General features: G+C 36.4%; 1 protein-coding gene across 1 annotated transcript in view; it reads left to right on the forward strand.

The window, feature by feature from the left end:
• The window catches only part of alcama (activated leukocyte cell adhesion molecule a), a 255,318-nt gene that overhangs the window by 195,651 nt on the left and 40,953 nt on the right, over positions 1–18,714 (forward strand). Inside the window, 2 exon segments of the mRNA XM_030154323.1 lie at positions 7,022–7,146; positions 7,588–7,720. Of these exon segments, the coding sequence (XP_030010183.1) occupies positions 7,022–7,146; positions 7,588–7,720 (258 nt within the window).

Consider the following 18,714-nt stretch of genomic DNA (forward strand, 5'->3'; position numbering starts at 1 on the left):
ACTGGACTAGAGACATTTACCGCTGGATCAGGGAGGAGCAACTGAAAAAAGTGGAGATGTGGGATTAACTGGAGGAGCATCTTCTGCCTATAAAGGCAGATATGCACTTATGTGATCCTGGTGGACCCCAGCCTCACCACAGTCATGGTATTCAGTACTTGTCTGCTGTTCTACTCTATGCAACTGGCCCGTGAAACACTCTCAAAAATCAGTTTCCTTTTACATATTTGAAGGTTTTTCAAAAAAGTAACACAATAATTACTTTCCCTGGTAACTAGTTACATTTATGAAGGAGTCATTCCGTTACTAATTCAATTAATTTTTTGGGAAAGTAACTAGTAACTATAATTCATTACTTTTTAAAAGTAATTTGCCCTACACTGCTCAGAAATGGGGAAGATGGACCTGTGGAGTTGAATTAATGAAGAATTCAGACCTAAGCAGAACATTTACAGCTGCGCTGGTTGTGTTTGCTGTAAAACCAGAAACTCTGTCGAATTTTCAAAATATACGACTTTAATCTCATAAAAGTACGACTTTATTCTCATTAAATGAGTTTTTTTTAAACCTACGACTTTATTCTCATCATATTATGACTTTATTCTTGAAATATAACAAATTTATTCTTGTAGTGACAAGCATTTTTATTTTCTTTTGTGGCCCTAATACGCCATTGTAGTTAAGAAAGGTAGAAATAGAGAACAATTGATTTGGGAACTGCCACAAAAGTAACACTGGGTCTTCATGGGTTAATGAAGAACCCAGACCCAAACATGGCATTTACAGTTTATGTAGACCACAGGGGAATGTTGGAAAATGAAGAATTCCACTTTTAAAAAAAAAAAGCAAAATATCACTCCTTTAAATCACATCCTGACAGTTTCATTCCAGATCCACTGTGGTAGTTTTACAGATGTGTAATCACAATATGTGTGTCACTGAACGCCTTACATCTGGAAATCCAGTATTTTCTTTCTGAAATCCCAAACAGGCTCTAACATTACTGAAATAACATCTATAATGTTGGTTTAATTTGATATTTCTGTTTTTCAGCTTCACCGCCCAGTTTAAAGCATTGCTAAAATAGTCAAATGATAAATAATGAAATGTAATCAGTTACTTTGATGACCTTCCCTCCACAGGTAGAATAGTTTGTGTATAATTTCAGCCACTTCATTTCAATGAGGCGACCTGGTGCTTTTGTCAGGCACTTCTTTTAAAAAAAAAACACACATTCTATCAAGCATTCAGTTTTTCAGATATATTTATGCATTTTTCAATGAAATGACTCGAAGGCTATTCAGTACTAAACCTCACTACTCAGACACACAAAAGTAGTTATGTTCTTTTAAGCAAAGCATAAAGCGTCGTGGCTGTTCAGAAAGTGCATTCTGAATGACGCAGGGACAGACAAGAAGGTCAGGACAGAATGAGCTACAGGAGACAATATACAGGCGCAGAAAAACGTATTAGACTATCAAAAGTCATCAACAACAATGGTTATGCAATAATAAAAGCACGTTTTTTGTCCCTACAATGCCATAGGAATTGATGTAAGAACTGAAGTCATTATGTTTATTATCAAGAAAACATGGAAAATGGATAGATATCAGCTCTGAAATTAACCCTTTTCAGTACTTTTGATTTTGGCTTTATATACTATATAAAGAAATGTTTATTATACCCACGTTTGGTGTCTTTTTTCCAGCACAACTTCATCTATCTATCATCTGTCTATTATTTTTTCACCTTAACCTACTATCTCAACATAAAAGGCCAAAAAACTCACACAAAAAAATCAAATTTGAATAATTCATGTAATTTATTGCATAAATAACACAAAGATACCTTTTCAAAGATGTTAAAAGTGATTATTGGTTCCAAATATTAGGTATATAAAATCAAAATTTTAATTAATGTACAGCCTTTTATGTTTTAATCTATTCTTGTATTTTATTCTTTTATTTAGGCTTTATCTATTCTTCTGTGTTTTTATTTATTTATTTATTTATTTATTTAGTCTTTTAATCTAATCTTGTATTTCACTCTGTTATTTTGGGATTTATTTATTTTTCTGTACAGCACTTTGGTCCACTGTGGTTGTTTTAAAGTGCTTTATAAATAAAGTTGGATTGAATTGGATAAATTAAAACTATACTCAAATATTTGACGTAAAAGTATATCTTTACATTGGCGTTTTCTCCATTTTCCTCACCCCAACCCCAGTCCTCCTGAATTCCTCATCTGGTTCAGGTGGGGGTCATTCTCACCCTTACCTGTAATACTAATGTAATTTGTGATTCACAGACTTGGCCAGTTTTTTTCTGTTTCGAAAAAGGACAAAAAATGACATAGATGTGGTCAGAAATATAATACCCGCCCACCTCATTTTCATACTTTTATTCCCGTTTATTTGCTCCAAGTTCAAACCACCATATCTCTGGTTGTAATTTACTCTATCAGCATGAAATAAAAAGTGGGAGACTGTTTCAAGTCTGCATTTTAAATGCAATTATCCCCAGCGGTCTACATGATTGACTTCCGATGCTATACTGTGTTGAAAATGTCATGTGATTCAGTCACAGGCCCCTGACTGTGGACCCCTAAGGGTTAAACTACTATGAGCTATTTTTGTTGTTATCATTATATTTGTCCAAGCAAGTGTACTTTCACTTGTACAAGGCATTAAAATGAACAAGAAATTGAGGAAAACAAGGGGTGGTCTAATAATTTTTTTCCAGGATTCTAAGTAAAAAAAAAAAAAATGTTACAAAAAAAATAGTTCACCTAAAAAAAATGCAATAAACTAGGCAAAATATCTCCAAAATTAGTAATCAACAATAGACCAAACAAAGTCAAAAGAAGAAAAAGACTAGAAAGAACAGTTAATCAGTAAAAATATCCAGTGGTAAAAAGAGTGAAGGCAGTGTTCTCCCCTCAGTTTGTCTGAAGTGGTTCTACCTGGTGTTCAGTGCAGATAGTTCACTGAAGACACAGCGTTCTATAGAACTGAACAACTCCTCTGGGGAGGGAGTTTATCACAAGGCTCTGGAAAGTGCACATAATGACAGTACAGTGAACAATGTGCTTGTTGAGTTTTCTGCTGCAGTTGGCTAAAGATTTTTTAGGATTTGGGGTTTTGGGGAATTCCAGTAGGGAATTACTGTCGGTGTGCTCTTTGTGTTCCCGATCACATCCCTGAACTTTGAAGAGCAGACGGAAAGGGGGAGAATCGATAAATGAAAGCACGGATCTTGCGAGGCAGCAGCAAGTTCAACGGGGAATTTCCAATTTGTAAGCTACCGAGATGACTTTTTCGAGTTTATTTCTGAGTCGGTAGGGTGGTCGTCATTGAAAGGGTTACTTTTTGAAATGCGATGGGATGTTATTTGTTCCGGGAAGTTGTTGTGTTGTGCACGTTGGTGGAATTGGATTCAAGTCTGGGGGTACATACGCGAAAGTCAACGGCGAAAATTAGTCGACAGCGCTGGAAATGATGCATCAACACGGACGAACACAAATAACTCATGTGAGAGGATACAGAATGTTGAGAAGGAGAAATGAAAAGCACTTTGAAATAAAAACAAACCACAAAAATAGAAAAAACAACCATGTAAACAACCTATGAGCATGAAAGGTTGAGATAAGAGACGCATAAGAAAAGCAAGGACCGAGATATATTCTTTATTTTTCCCCTTAGAGGCATTTTCAAAGCATAGTTGGGAGTAAAAATCACCTTAAGGTGTAAAATGTAAGACTGCCTCTGTGTGAGGTTTGTGTTCAGAGTCTGTTTTGTGCAGAGGCCACATGTTTATCAAAAACAACCAGAGTCCTTTACATGGAAATCAGTGTGCGGGGTCTTATCATAGATGGAGACAGCCGTGCTAGTGTATGAAACACGAACCCTGCGCATGGATTTCATCTATCATTAAGCACACACCTGAAAATAAAAGTCCAATAAATCCCCGTAAGTGCAGTCATTTGCACAGTAAGTCAGTAAATAAGTAAAACTTCCTTATGCGTCGCTTTATAAAACACGCAGCTGTGAAGTATCGCACACACATAAAGGAAACAAATGAGTGCATTGGCAAACATTTTCAGTCACGTATGTATTCAGACGCACATTTCACATGGTTTTTATAAGCAGCTTAAAGCAGTCCAGATTTTCTTCGCATCTGACAGATTGAGGGAAACGATTCCAGGGTGTTGGAATGAAAACAGTGAAGGCGCATTCACCTATTGTAATGAAGTTAGGGATGGAAAAGGAAGAGACACCAGTATTTGAATATGATTAAGATGACTAAGTCCATGCCAAATATACTTTTAGTTCCATTTACTGTTACGTACATGTATTATATATGTCTGTTACATGAACTAGAAAAATTCTAATACACATGTTTCCACCTGGATTTAGCAAAGCAGATAGTTTAAATCACAGGTGTCAAACATGCGGCCCGGGAGCTAAATCCGGCCCGCCAAAGGGTCCGGTCCGGTCCTTGGGATGATTTTGTGAAACGCAAAAATTACACTAAGATGTTAACAATCCTTTAGTTCAGGTTCCACATTCAGAACAATTCAATCTCAAGTGGGCAGGATCAGTAAAATACTATCATAATAACATAGAAATAATAACTCTAAATTTTTCCCTTTGTAAATGTAAATATTTTCATGTATTCAAACTAAAACAAAGTATAATTTCACAAAAAATGTAAATAACCTGAACAAATCTTAACAACCTGAAATGTCTTAAGAGAAGTACGTACAATTTTAACAATATTCTGCCTGTTGCTAAATGTTTTGTGTATTTGTAGATCCACTGTGATCTGTAAGTTATAATGTACGTGTGTAAATGATAAACTGAGGCATGATACTGTTAAAATTACACTTATTTTTTCAGTTTGTTCATGTTATTCACATCTTTTGAAAAGATAGTTTGCAGATGTAAACCTTTTCGCAATGTAAATCAACTTTTTTTTCTCTAAAACATAGAGAAAAGTTTGGAGTTGGCATTACTTATATATAATTATGTTATTATTTTACTGGTTCGGCCCACTTCAGATCAAATGTAGCTGAATGTGGCCCCTGAACTAAAATGAATTTGACACCCCTGGTTTAGATCCTTCCTTTGGATAATTACTGTAGTAGAGCTGCACAATTTTGGGGAAAAATGACATTGTGATTTTTTTTAACCCTGTGATATATATTGCGATATGAAAAAATACTCAGGAGGGTAAAATAGCTGTGTGATGCTGATGTAAATGGTCAAACAAATGAGTTGTGTTTCCTCATTGTGGCAACACTTCATTTTTCATTTTCATTTTTCATTTCATTTATTTGGTTCATGGTTGTGCATTTCATCAGCAGACGTTCAATAATAATCAGGTGAACGAACATTTACCCACCCATGCTCAAAAAGGAGCAGGATGAAGAAAATCTTATATTTCCTCCCCCCTTCCAAATAATAATAGCTTTAATGGTTAGCGATACACAACTAGCTATAAAGTCAGACTGTATAAAACAGACAAACCAAACAAAATACGTCCAAAGATGATACAAAATGAATACAAAACCAAGTGCAAAACTACATCTCTAGGAAGGACAAAACATACGTAAATATATACTTGAAGGAATGATGCAAAACCAGACCAAAATAAGTAAACTTCTATATCGACTGGACCCCCCCCACTGCTCTGTGGGCCCCCACAAATACTGGGCCCCATGAATTTGTCATGTTTACCCCCCTCTTATCAGTCCCCCAGGGTTATGCAATCCCTAAAACATGTTTGGTGATGCATTTCGGACATATTAGTAATAATGTAATCAAAAATGATAGATATTTGTTTAAAATAATATTAGCAGCCTGTAAAAAAGGCTATTACCAAAAAATGGTGCAGAGTAGAACCACCTACTCCTATAACCCCATGAATTTGTTATGTTTACCCCCCCTTATCGGTGCCTCGGGAAATGCCTTCAGGCTCTAGATACCTACTCAGAGTATCCATTTTTACTAATCTCCTTCATATCATCATATTTTATTTATTTTTGAATAAGCTGCAGTAACGCTGTAGTTTAGAGGCTGAATAAGGAAGCAGAAGGTCAGAGATGAGCTTTAAATGTATTTAACAGGATTTTGACTTGAATTCTCAATTTAACCCTTGATTTTGCCTTTATATACTATATAAAGAAATGTTTACTATACCCATGTTTGGTGTCTTTTTTTTTTTCAGCACAACTTCATCTATCTCATCTGCCTATTATTGTTTCACTTTAACCTACTCTATCAACACAAAAGGACTAAAAACACAAAAAATATAAAATCTGATTTGAAAAATTAATATAATTTATTGCATAAATAACACAAAGATGCTTAACAAACCTTTTCAAAGACTTTAAAAGTGAATATTGGTTCCAAATATTAGGTATATAAAATTAAAATTGTAATAAATTAAAACTATACTCAAATATTTAACATAAAAGCATATCTTTTCTTAGGAATTTTCTCACCCCCTCATCCTCCCGGTTTCCGCATCCGGTTCAGGTGGGGGTCATTCTCACCCTTACCTCTTATCCTAATGCAGTCTGTGGATTAGAATCCGCAGATTTGTCCAGTTTTTTCCGTTTTGAAAAAGGACAAAAAAAGATGTAGATATGGTCAGAAATATAAGACCCCCCTCCTCATTTTTATATTTTTATTTGCGTTTGTTTGCTCCAAGTTCACCATCATACCTCCAGTTGTATTTGCTCTATCAACATCAAATAAAAAGTGGGAGAGTGTTTCAAGTCCACACTTTCAAATGCAATTATCCCCAGTGGTTTACGTGATTGACTTCCGATGCTACGACTTGTTGAAAATGTCATATGATTGAGTCACGGGGCCGTGATTGTGGACCCCTAAGAGTGAATCAGAAGCCAATAGAAGGATACAGGATGTGAGTAAAGGTGAGTTGTTTCTACCTGCCTGTGAAGTGTTGACACTCACGCTGCCCTTATTTCTGTCTCGCCCTTAATTTTTCCCTCTTAGATCCATCGGAGAAGGTTAGCCTTCAAATCCTGACCAAGGGCCCCATCGTGGAAGACGATAACGTGACATTGAAGTGTCACGCCGATGGCAATCCTCCGCCCAAAGCCTTCTTCTTTTTCATCAAGGTCAGTCAGAGTCCAGACATTAACCTTAAGGAGTGTGTTTCTGTCTCCTTTGGAATAATACTCGGTCATTGTGAATTCAGTCGCTGCCTCTCCATTCAGAACAGCAGACACTTTTTTTATCAGAAAATTTGAATATGCTCTTTGACTATAAGCCTCTACTTAAAAGAGTACACGAAATTTGGCAGCCTGAGTTCTACTTTGAAGTTATGATGGCGCGTTTCGGAAAGCCTGTATCACAATATGGGCAGTGACATTCAAGTCCATCTGTCCATTATGTGAAGTGTGGACCTCTTATTTGCATTGTTCTTTTTTTAAAATTATGCCTGTTTTTTTTTTTTTTTTTTTTATCTGCTTCATTTTCTCACACTGTGTTTAAAGCGACAGACGGTAATAGTCCATCTCTGCTCTCCCTTTACCCCTCTCCGCCTCTTGTTCGACTAGGGCCACAAAGTGCGGGTGGAAAATTCCGACACCTACACTTTGACTGCCATCAGGAGGGATGCGGCTGGTGAATACAAATGCTCTCTGGCTGACAATGAGAAAATGGAAGACTCCCAAACCATCAACGTCAGCTGTGAGTACTCATGACATATGGAGAGCTTTAGCATGCTTCAGTAGGAAGAGGAAATGAGTGCCGAAGCAGAGACGAGACCTCCGACTAGGGATGCACCGATACCACTTTTTTCCAGACTGAGTACTTACATTTGAGTACTTGTCGATTCCGAATACCAATATGAGTACTTAATAATACCATTCCAGTTCTTAGCAAGGTTATTATCGTTAACGAAAATTAACGAAATGATGAAAACTAGAATTGAAAAAACATTTTCTTTAACTGAAACAAATAAAAACTATAATTAAAAGAAAAAACAATAACTGAAACTGTATTGTGTGCTTAACTAAAATGTATAAAAATTATGCATAAAATTCCCTTCGTTTTTGTCTTTGTCAATGTCAGATTGATATGAAATCAATGTATTTCGCTTGAGCAATTTTAGCTGGGTGGCATCGTCCGTCACTTGTCGTTTAGAATTGTCTTCTCGTCCCCACTCTACCTGGAAACATGGAGACTTAAATTGGGAGAAAGCAGAGTCCTGTACGGGATTTATGTGAATATGACAGAGAGGAAGATAAAAGATATGAAAAAACTACAACTAAACTAAAACTAAGCATTTAGCAAAAAATGAAAACTAATAAAAACTAGCAAACCTGCTCTAAAAATGATTTAAAACTAACTGAATTAGAGGGAAAAAAGTCAAAACTAAACATAGTTAAACTGCAGTGAAAAATCCCAAACTATTATAACCTTGGTTCGTAGTTCCTTTTGTAAATGTGCTTATTGTCGTTGTCATTAGTCTGGCTGGAACAAAGTGCTGCTACTGACAATTAATGTGTTGGAATGAGCGTTTGTCAATCAATCCACCAGAGGGCGCTGCTCTTAATTAACCATACTGGACAAATACCACGAAGAAAATTTTATTTATATGTTTGTTTAGAAGGGACAGTACACATTAATGAACATTTCTGTATATGTATATGTAATATGCCAGTATTAGCAAAAAAGCTATTTTTCAACTGTTGTCTCTGGGTAAGATATAAAAAACCAGCATTCATAAAATTAGAAATATTTTAAAAATGAAAAATAATTTTAAAAATAATGGCTACACCCACACATTACATAGCATTAGTTCACATACTCAGTATACACAGTTAGCCTTTAAGTATTAGTAACTTAAGTATTTTGAGAAGAAGAAAGTCAGTAAAAACAAACATGGCAACAACTGAAGTGACACTAATGTGATACTAATGTTGATATTGATGAGGGTAGTTTTCATAAATCTGTCTGTAGTTTTTCTCTAACTCACACAGTCGGTCTTTGAACAGATCCTCTACCGCCACGGTTCCTGCTGGTATTCTCCGTCTGGGTACGCATCCGCCAGCACCTTGAAAACGAATGAAATGTACACAGAGGACAGACAGAATGCTCCGTCCATATCCGTCTGTGTCTTTAACGTTACTTTTGTCTCCGTCGTTTATTTAGTTAAATCTCCACACTGCTGACATTACTCCTCCTCCTCGTACCTGCAGCACTGAACTGCGAATGTCACGCTGCCGCAAGTGGTATCTGTGCGGTTGTATCAGAGTACTTTTACGAGTATGAGTACAAGTACACACGCCAAGTATCAGACCTGATTCCTTTTTTTTTTTTTATAGTAAACACATTTTACATGTACGTTTATTCCCACAGAATTATGTGACAAACACTAATGTGTAAATACAGATTGCATTGTTACATTTCTTAACTGAAATAACAGATGCTTAGGTGGTAAAATATAATGATGTCATTTTAACAGACAACTCTAGTTTTATTAAGCCCGTTCTTTGCCATTGTGGCAGAATAAAGGGTCCTATAAAAATAAAGTAAATAAAATTTGTAATAATATCTTATCATCTCAAACTTATGACAAACATATTGAGACAAATGTACAAGATTTCATATTGAAACCAGCTTTGAACATAGACCAAAAAAAAACACTTTTCACTTATTACAATTTCAGTATCTTATCTAAACTCTTTGTTTCAAATTCTTCTGTTTTACAAGTATAATTCTTGACAAACACAATGAAACAACTTGAATCTCTGTTTTCAGATGCACTTTTGAAACATTACATGACCGACTGTGAATCTTGGTTCGGACCCGGTACTTGATACTGCTATCGGTATGGCGTTTTTTGCCATTGCGGCGGAATAAAGGGTCCTATAAAAATAAAATAATTAAAATTAGTAATAATATCTTATCATTTCAAAATTATGACAAACATTGAGACAAATGAGCAAGATTTCATATTGAAACCAGCTTTGAACATAGACAAAAAAAAATCTTTTCAGTGTCTTATCTAAACTGTTTCAAATTCTTCTGTTTTACAAGTATAATTCTTGACAAACACAATGAAATGAAACAACTTGGATCTCTGTTTTCAGATGCACTTTTGAAACATTACATGACACTGTGAATCTTGGTTCGGACCCAATACTTGATACTAGTATCGGTATCGGTGTATCCCTACCTCCCACTGTTGTCCCCGGTTTGCCTTCACCCCGAGCCGACAAATTCCCCTACATTCTTCCTTTCGTGATAGAAATTTCTGAAGTTTCTATATATAACAAGACACTTTTATTCACTGTAAATAAAGTCATGGGAGCAGAGTAATGGTAATCAAATTTAAACTTTGAGAGCCCAGCCTGGCAGGGAGGTAGAGTGGAGTGCCAGGCAGGAGGAGGAGGAGAACTAATTAGAAATTTCTGACATCTAGTGAGCAAAAGTGACAAAGTGTTTGGGTGGGCGAGGAGCTCAGGCAACTGATAAGCTGCTTTTTCCCCTCCTACCATCCACCAGCACTCCCTCAAGTAATTACTCCCTTCTTCCCAGGTGTATGTTTCGGAGCCTTCAGTTCAAATAGGCCGTATGATTGTAATAAAAAATAAGTCTGACACATTTCCCCTCCTCTATGTCCCATACTGCAGCCTTCTTAAACAAAGAAGTGCTTTTTTTTTTTTTCAGCTCCCCAACTTTTAAATTGAGTTTGTGACTGAGGAAAGAAAAACAATAGCTTTCTAAATTGAAAATTGTTTAAGATATTTCTGTGGGTTTGTGTTTGTGCGTCTCATCACGAGGGGGAGGGAGAGGGAGAGGGAGAGAAAGTCGTCTCATGAAAAGTTGCTGCTTCTCTGGCGAGTCATCTGACAGCTGGAAGCTAAACATTTACTACCTCTTTGTTAATGGGGGGGGTTTTCTCTCTGCTTTTCCCGCCAAAACAACATAATAAACCGCCCTGTAAAACAGACACTGCTGCACTTAAATACATCGGAACAAGGCATGCGTATACAAGAATAAAATGAGTTCAATTTACTCACACAGACAAGAGAAAAGCACCGTGACTTTAGCTAGCACTCGATAAGCAATTTCCGTCTCTAAAAGCTTCACTTGTATTCAATGAGAAACAAACAGGAAACATCAATGCGGGTGAAAAAACTGCTTGACTGTGTTAACCAAATTAAACACCATTACTGTCATTTCCTATTATTCTAGTTGATGCTGATGAGCTTTTTCACTCTTAGCACACATGCACTTATTGTGGAGTTGTTATTACAGCTAATAACACAGCAGAGCAATTTAGCAGGAGAAAAGAAAGGTTGTATTAAAGGGGACTAGTTGACCTGCGGATAATTAATGGACTTTTAACATGCTTTTATAATTATAACTTTGTGGCTTTTCTAATTTTATTTAACGTGCAATGAAATGGAGAAGTACAATGTCAAGTTGCGCTATATTTTCGTTTATTCTTAAAGCAACACTGTGAAACTTTTGCTCACGGGGTCCCCCTAAAGTCAAGAAATGGTATCGTCTGTAACAACTGTCGGAAAATCTGTATCTGTGTAATACTCGCACGTTTGTGGACAAGCCATTGATAACGGCAAACTTGAGACACACAGGATGGAGAGAGAGACGGAGAACAGCTGACTGACATTAGTCGCTTTTCCATTGACCCTCAAATTCCGCAAATATAACTTGCGCATATAAATTTACCTAATGGAAAAATGACAATTTCACCAAAAGTCTCATTTTTCAATTAAAAGTTTTTGTGCTGGCAAGAGGTAGTTTTTCGGGCATAGCACAAATGGTATATTGCGCAAAACTGCAATGGAAAGACCTTTTTTCGCAAGTAGAATCAGGTGAATTAAAAAACTGGATGTTGACATACGTTACAACAAGTGAAGACGAAGAAGAAACACGTCGCAGTGTGTGTGGACACACCAGGAAACCCAATCATTTTTGAATTTGGTACGAGATAGAGGGGTAATATATAATAATAATGAATATATCTGTAAATCAACATATTTACGTTCATCGCCATGTTTATGGAATGACCTCTCATGTCATCTTGTGATAATAAATAAACAATTGAGATTTAATGGAAAAACTGACATTGCGCACTTCTGTTTTTTTTACATTTAGTAAATATTGGTAAAGTTTTGTGCAGATGTCCAATGGAAAAGCGACTAGTGTTTGAAATGACAGTGGGGACAAACTGAAGTTACGGCGGAGCACTTCTGTTGGACTGACTGGTTCTGCAGCGTTTTTCGTTTGCAGATGTTTTCTTGGTTTGCATTGTTTCTTTATTTGTAGAGCATTTGATGATTATGCACGTGTTTTTGTTTCTTGCAGCACATTTTTTTCATTTGTTCCTCTTTTTGTACCTCATTTAGATTGTGTTTGAGTTTGTGAATTTGCATTGTTTCTGTACTTGCAGCTGTTTTCTCAAACTGAGACGCAATGGGTTGTTGCAATGCAGTGGTGTAGTGGTCCTTGGAGAAGTGGGTATACACTCAATTTTTGACTTTTTTTTTTTTTTTTTTTTTAATAGTCCATAAAAACGCCCTTTTAGAAATGGTGACATATCAGACTACTCTATTTAGTTTACCCAAAAATCCATCAGTAGTATTTGCTCACTATTATAAAATTATCATGACTTGACCAGGAGCAGTTTTACTGGACACACAAGGAGCTGCATGAATAGAAATGGATTCAACATGAGGCAAATATAAGATAACAATAGCCTTTCATAACGTTAGCCTTTCATAACGTTAGCCTACTCACACAGTTTAACTACTGACGACAATCTCTCCTCTAAATGTGCAGTTATATGGACAGTAGTTTAAAACAGTGACTCATTCTGAAACCACATTAAAACTTACCTCAGAATTATGTATTCCATGAAAGTAGGTTCTCTCAATATGTGTCACTCACTTGAAATATGTTTTTCTGCCTTTCTCGTTTGCATTTCCAATAATCGTGCATCTTTCAATTAGACTTGCAGTGACCAGTCAATCAACTAGGGTGACAATGGCACCTGAGGTGTCCAGTCAGGTTCCAGAGGTGGTCAGCACTAGTTAGCAAAATTTTCCTTGGCATGACCCGCCCTACCCTGCCTCTGAGTGGCTCATCAATCCTCATGCCTAAAGTTAACCAATTGAATCAGTGAAGGCACTGAGTACTAGCCAATTAGAGGCAGAATAGGGCGGGTCATGGCTTCACCATCCTAGGGGGAAAAAATGGGCAATTTGGTTCAAATATGAATGAATGCTACACATTAGGAGGATTTAGAAGTGGGTATGCGCAATGATGACTGAGAACCACTCTTGCAATGTGTTTGGCCCTTGTCGGCCACCGTAGGTTTGGGCCGTGACAGATGGATTCTTACGAAAGGCAAAAGTAAGAAAAATAACAGCATCAGAATAAAATAGGACCAATGGCCCTGTATCTTACTGGTCAAATTAAAAGCTTTGGGAAATGTATCCAGATGCCATTTATTACACTGGTCTACAAGGAAGATGCTTCCAGAATAAAAGTAATGAAATTTTACCACATGAGAGTCACTGATAAAGAAAAATCAAGTAAAAAATGCTGGTTGGCTAAACTTTCCAAGATACAGCCTTGGGTCAAAATGTGAAATTCAAGAATTAACGAGAGAATGGGTTTGACTCAAAAGGAATATTTGTCTCAGAGCTACAAGATCTACTTCAAAACACTGTCTGCACATTAGAATACATTCACTTTACAGGTTCTATTTAGTGGAAGATTTATAAAACTATTATATAAATGTGCATAAACCAATATATATGTGCAATAACACTTAATCATATACCTTGAAAACATCAGCAAACCGGCACTTCTGTCATTTATTTTCCAATTAATCTTATTAAAATGCGTAACATTTAGCACATTTAATCTCTGAAGCAAATCATTTCTAAAAAATTTTAGACCAGTGTTATCACCCAGTTATGTGTATTTGTTATATTACAGAAATAGCCCATGTTTTGGTCATATTCCAATCAGATTTGTAAAAAATTCAAATTCCAACTTGATATCATTGATACTGATTTATTGTATCGATCCATTTCCTATCTCTTATAATGGGAACATTTTTCAAAGTTGCACCAAATCCAGAATCGGATCCGAATGGAAATAATTTCAGTACCTTGTGTTGACATCATCATACAGAAGCTGTATACCAAGTTTGAAGTCAATCAGAACTGGAGTTTGGGAGGAGAAGACGATAGAAATTTTTTCCCCATAAGAGCCCATGTTAAATTTTCCGTCGGTTCCCGGATCCAGAAGAAGATCCTGATCAGCATGTGGACATTATGTTTTGGTCATCTCCCCATCAGGGCTGTACTGTAGAAATTTACGCTTGATATCATTTATATTTACTGAGTTATTACATCAATCCACTTCCTATCTCTTATAATGGGGAAATTTTTCAAAGTGGCACCAAATCCAGAATCAGATCCGGATCCAAATAATTTCACTAACTTTTGTTGACATCATCATAAAGAAGCTGTATATCAAGTTTGAAGTCAATCGGAATTGTAGTTTTGGAGAAGAAGATGATTGAAATTTTTGTAACAGACGACGACGACAGACGCCACATGACGACAATAGCTTACGATCTATCGGCCAGTAAGCTAAAAAAGGGTATCAGGATACACTGTCCTAATTGTCAGGATCTAATTATTGAAGCTGTACAGGGGTTGGACAAAATAATGGAAACACCTTCACCTCAAGATGATAATGCCCCAATCCATACAGCTAGAATTGTTAAAGAATGGCATGAGGAACATTCTAATGAAGTTGAGCATCTCGTATGGCCGGCACAGTCCCCAGACCTCAACATTATTGAGCATTTATGGTCAGTTTTAGAGATTCAAGTAAGACGTCGATTTCCACCGCCATCGTCTCTAAAAGAGTTGGAGGGTATTCTAACTGAAGAATGGCTTAAAATTCCTTTGGAAACAATTCACAAGTTGTATGAATCAATACCTCGGAGAATTGAGGCTGTAATTGCCGCAAAAGGCGGACCAACACCATATTAAATTATGTTTTGTTGATTTTTTTAAGGTGTTTCCATTATTTTGTCCAACCCCTGTATATTTAAGCAGATAATCAGGCTATAATCACAGGAGTTCATATTTAACTCCAGCTCCTCCTCTGATTATCTCAGTAAAAGTTACCGTATCATTCTGTGAGATGCAAACGGTCACCACCAGCTGTGCCGCTCAGATGTTATCCACGTTCCCAAAGCCTGAAGCTGATTTTTCCTAACTAGGACTGTTGCAGTAAAGACGTTTCCCCCGCGGTGCTTTTCAGTGGTTCAATAGCATTAGGAGCTGTGGACATGCAGGAGCGCTTTTCTGTAGTCTAATTGGTCTCCTCTATCGTTGTATAATGAACTGGAAGTATTCTAACACCTCTCACAACGACATTATATATCTATGATGTTAGTGAGGCAGTCTGCGCTCATTTTATTTACTCAGTCATGACAGACTCTTAAAGTATCAAACAGAGGCTGGAACTGTTGCTCACAGTCGTCGTAATTTTTCACTGCCTCGAGTCGTCATTTCATTTCAGCCGTCAAGTCATTATTTCTTCAGAAGCAGTAAAAGAGCAAATTACACCGACTCTCCTGGTCACTAAGTGGACGAACCAAACATTAGGGCGTGGATATTTGCTGAAGAATCACCATAAGCAGACGCTGAATACAACTGGTAATGCTAATAACTCATAAGGCAACACATGTATTTACATTGGCAGTTGGTGTATTTAAAAGGAATATTGGTGGATTACTGTTGACAGCACTTTTATGTATTTACAGATTAGATGACAAATCAAGATTCTGGGGGAACAACTGCTGGTGGCGTGTAGTCGTCTGTAGTTGCCAGTGGTGTAGTGTTACACTTATGTTTAACCCATGTTTAGTTTAGTTCAAAGTTCTCAAAACGCCAAACCCAGCCCACCAAAGGGTCCAGTCCGGCCCGTGGGATGAATTTGTAAAATGCAAAAATTACACTGAAGATATGAATCATTTTAGTTCAGGTTCCACATACAGACCAATTTAATCTCCAGTGGGTCGGATCAGTAAAATACTACCATAATAACCTATAAATACTCACAACTCCAAATTTTTCTCTTTGTAAATATAAACACTTCCATGCCATTTTACTGTATTTACACTAAAACAAACTATCATTTCATAAAAATGTGAATAACCTGAACAAATATGAACATTTTGAAATGTCTGAAGTGCAATTTTTATTATTTATTTTATTTGTTATTAAATGTTTTGTGTATTTGTTGATCCACTGGGATCTGTATGTTGTAATTTACATGTGTAAATGATAAACTGAGACAGAATATTGTTAAAATTGCACTTAGTTTTCTCAAGAAAGGTCAGTTTGTTCATGTTATTGTTTTAAAGCATAGTTCGCCGATGTAAGCATTTTCATAATGTAATTTTGCTTTTTTCACTCTAAAACATAGAGGAAAGTTTGGAGTTAGCATTATTATTATTGTTATTATTATTATGTTATTATTTTACTGGTCCAGCGGTACAGTGAAAGTGAAACTTAAGACGCTTTACTAATTCCGCTTTGTCTCCCATTGTTGTGCACCTCATTTCCTTTCCCCTACCTTCGGAAACTTTTATTTGAGGGGGCAGGACAATTGTTGCCCCCACCTAGACCCGGGCCCGGATGACGCCCTGGTGTTCACTCTACAGCAAGGGTGTCAAACTCATTTTAATTCAGGGGACACATACAGCCAAATATGATATAAAGTGGGCCGGACCAGTAAAATAATATAAATAATAGGATAAGAACTTATAAATAATGTCAACTCCAAAGTTTTCTCTATGTTTTTGAGTGAAAAAAGTACAATTCTGTAATGTAAATGTTTACACCTACAAAGTGTACTTGAACATAACATGAACAACTAGAAGCACTCGGAGAGCGCAGACCTCCGCCAAGGCTGATCAGTCCCCCCCCCCCGTGGGCCCCCCCACCCCCGATCACCACCAAAATTTAATCATTTCTTCCTTATCCCATTTCCAACAAACCCTGAAAATTTCATCCAAATCTGTCCATAACTTTTTGAGTTATATTGCACACTAACGGACAGACAAACAAACAAACAAACAAACAGACAAACAAACAAACAAACAAACAAACAGACAAACAAACAGACAAACAAACAAACAAACAAACAAACCCTGGCAAAACATAGCCTCCTTGGCGGAGGTAAATATGATCCTGGAAATTCTTAAGAAAAATAAGTGCAATTTTAGCAATATTACATCTTAATTTATCATTTATACATTTGCATTATGACTTACAGATCACAGTGGATCTACAAATACACTAAATATTTAGTAACAGGCAGAATATTGATACAATTCCACATACTTCTCTTAAGACATTTGAGGTTATTCATATTTGTTCAGGTTATTCATATTTTGTTTGTAAAAGGCTAGTCTGTAAATGTAAAGATTTTTGTGTAATTTTCCTTTTCTTTGCAGTTTTAAATATTTAAGTTATTATGATAGTATTTTACTGGTCTGACCCACTTTAGGGTGAATTGACCTAAAATTATTTTAACATCCTTGATTGTTCATATTTTAGGTGTAATTTCTGCATTTCACAAATTCATCCCGGGGGCCAGATTGGACCCTTTGGCGGGCCGGTTTTGGCCCCTGGGCCACATGTTTGACACCTGTGCTCTACGGCGAGATTCACAAATGTTACTAAGTAGCGTATCAAACATGTGACATTCCTGTAAATGAGTCACATGCTGTGGACAGATGTTTTCACATATTAGATGGATTCCACCCTTTTGAAGAAATGGAAGCTTTGACGGTGTTCCAACTGGACCTGGTGTTGTCTTTTTGGACCGTATCTGCCTTAACGCCACGTTGGCTACGTTCTAACCAAAACAATGCAGTGTGCACATGACGTCATCATGCATGTGCAAAGAAGGCAAAATTGATAAATAGAGTTGTTAAGCAGGCAGGCAAACGATTCCAAGGAACCAAGCTACTGGGAACTGGTTCTCAAAAAGAACCAGAGTAACACTTTACTTGAAGATCTAGTTTATAATGCATTAAGCGCACATTCATAAGACATTATAATGCATTATAAAAGTCATTACAACAGTTTATGATCATGTACAACAACTTATACCAAGGTTAATAAAGTGTTATAAGTGTAGGCATAATGTATTATAAATTCAGCTTTCATTATGGTTTATACATCCATACCAAAGCAGTGTGAAGGAATTTATGTTTTTAGGTGGGGAACTTTTATTAGGTTTTGTCACTGGTCCCTATACCCATCTATTTTAGGGATTTCATATTTATTAAAAAAAAACAAAAAAAACTATGTGTTTGAATTAACAAAGATTTAGAGCTGCCACATTATTTCTTATTTATGTACAAAGCAACATGTAACACTTCTATTTACTGTCTCTGTTCTTTTAATGTTTTGTTTTTGCAAAATAAAGAATTAAGAACACTTTGATGTATAATTTTTGACTTCCACTTTACTTAGAGCCAGCAGATACTGCTCATACGTCATCATACTTGTGTTGTAATATCATACAGTTGCTAATATAACCTAATACAGTGTTGTCACTTTACTAAAGCTCTTAAAGTCCTCCTGTAACTTATTATTGATGTT

Source organism: Sphaeramia orbicularis, chromosome 14, assembly GCF_902148855.1.
Source record: "Sphaeramia orbicularis chromosome 14, fSphaOr1.1, whole genome shotgun sequence".
NCBI lineage: Eukaryota > Metazoa > Chordata > Actinopteri > Kurtiformes > Apogonidae > Sphaeramia > Sphaeramia orbicularis.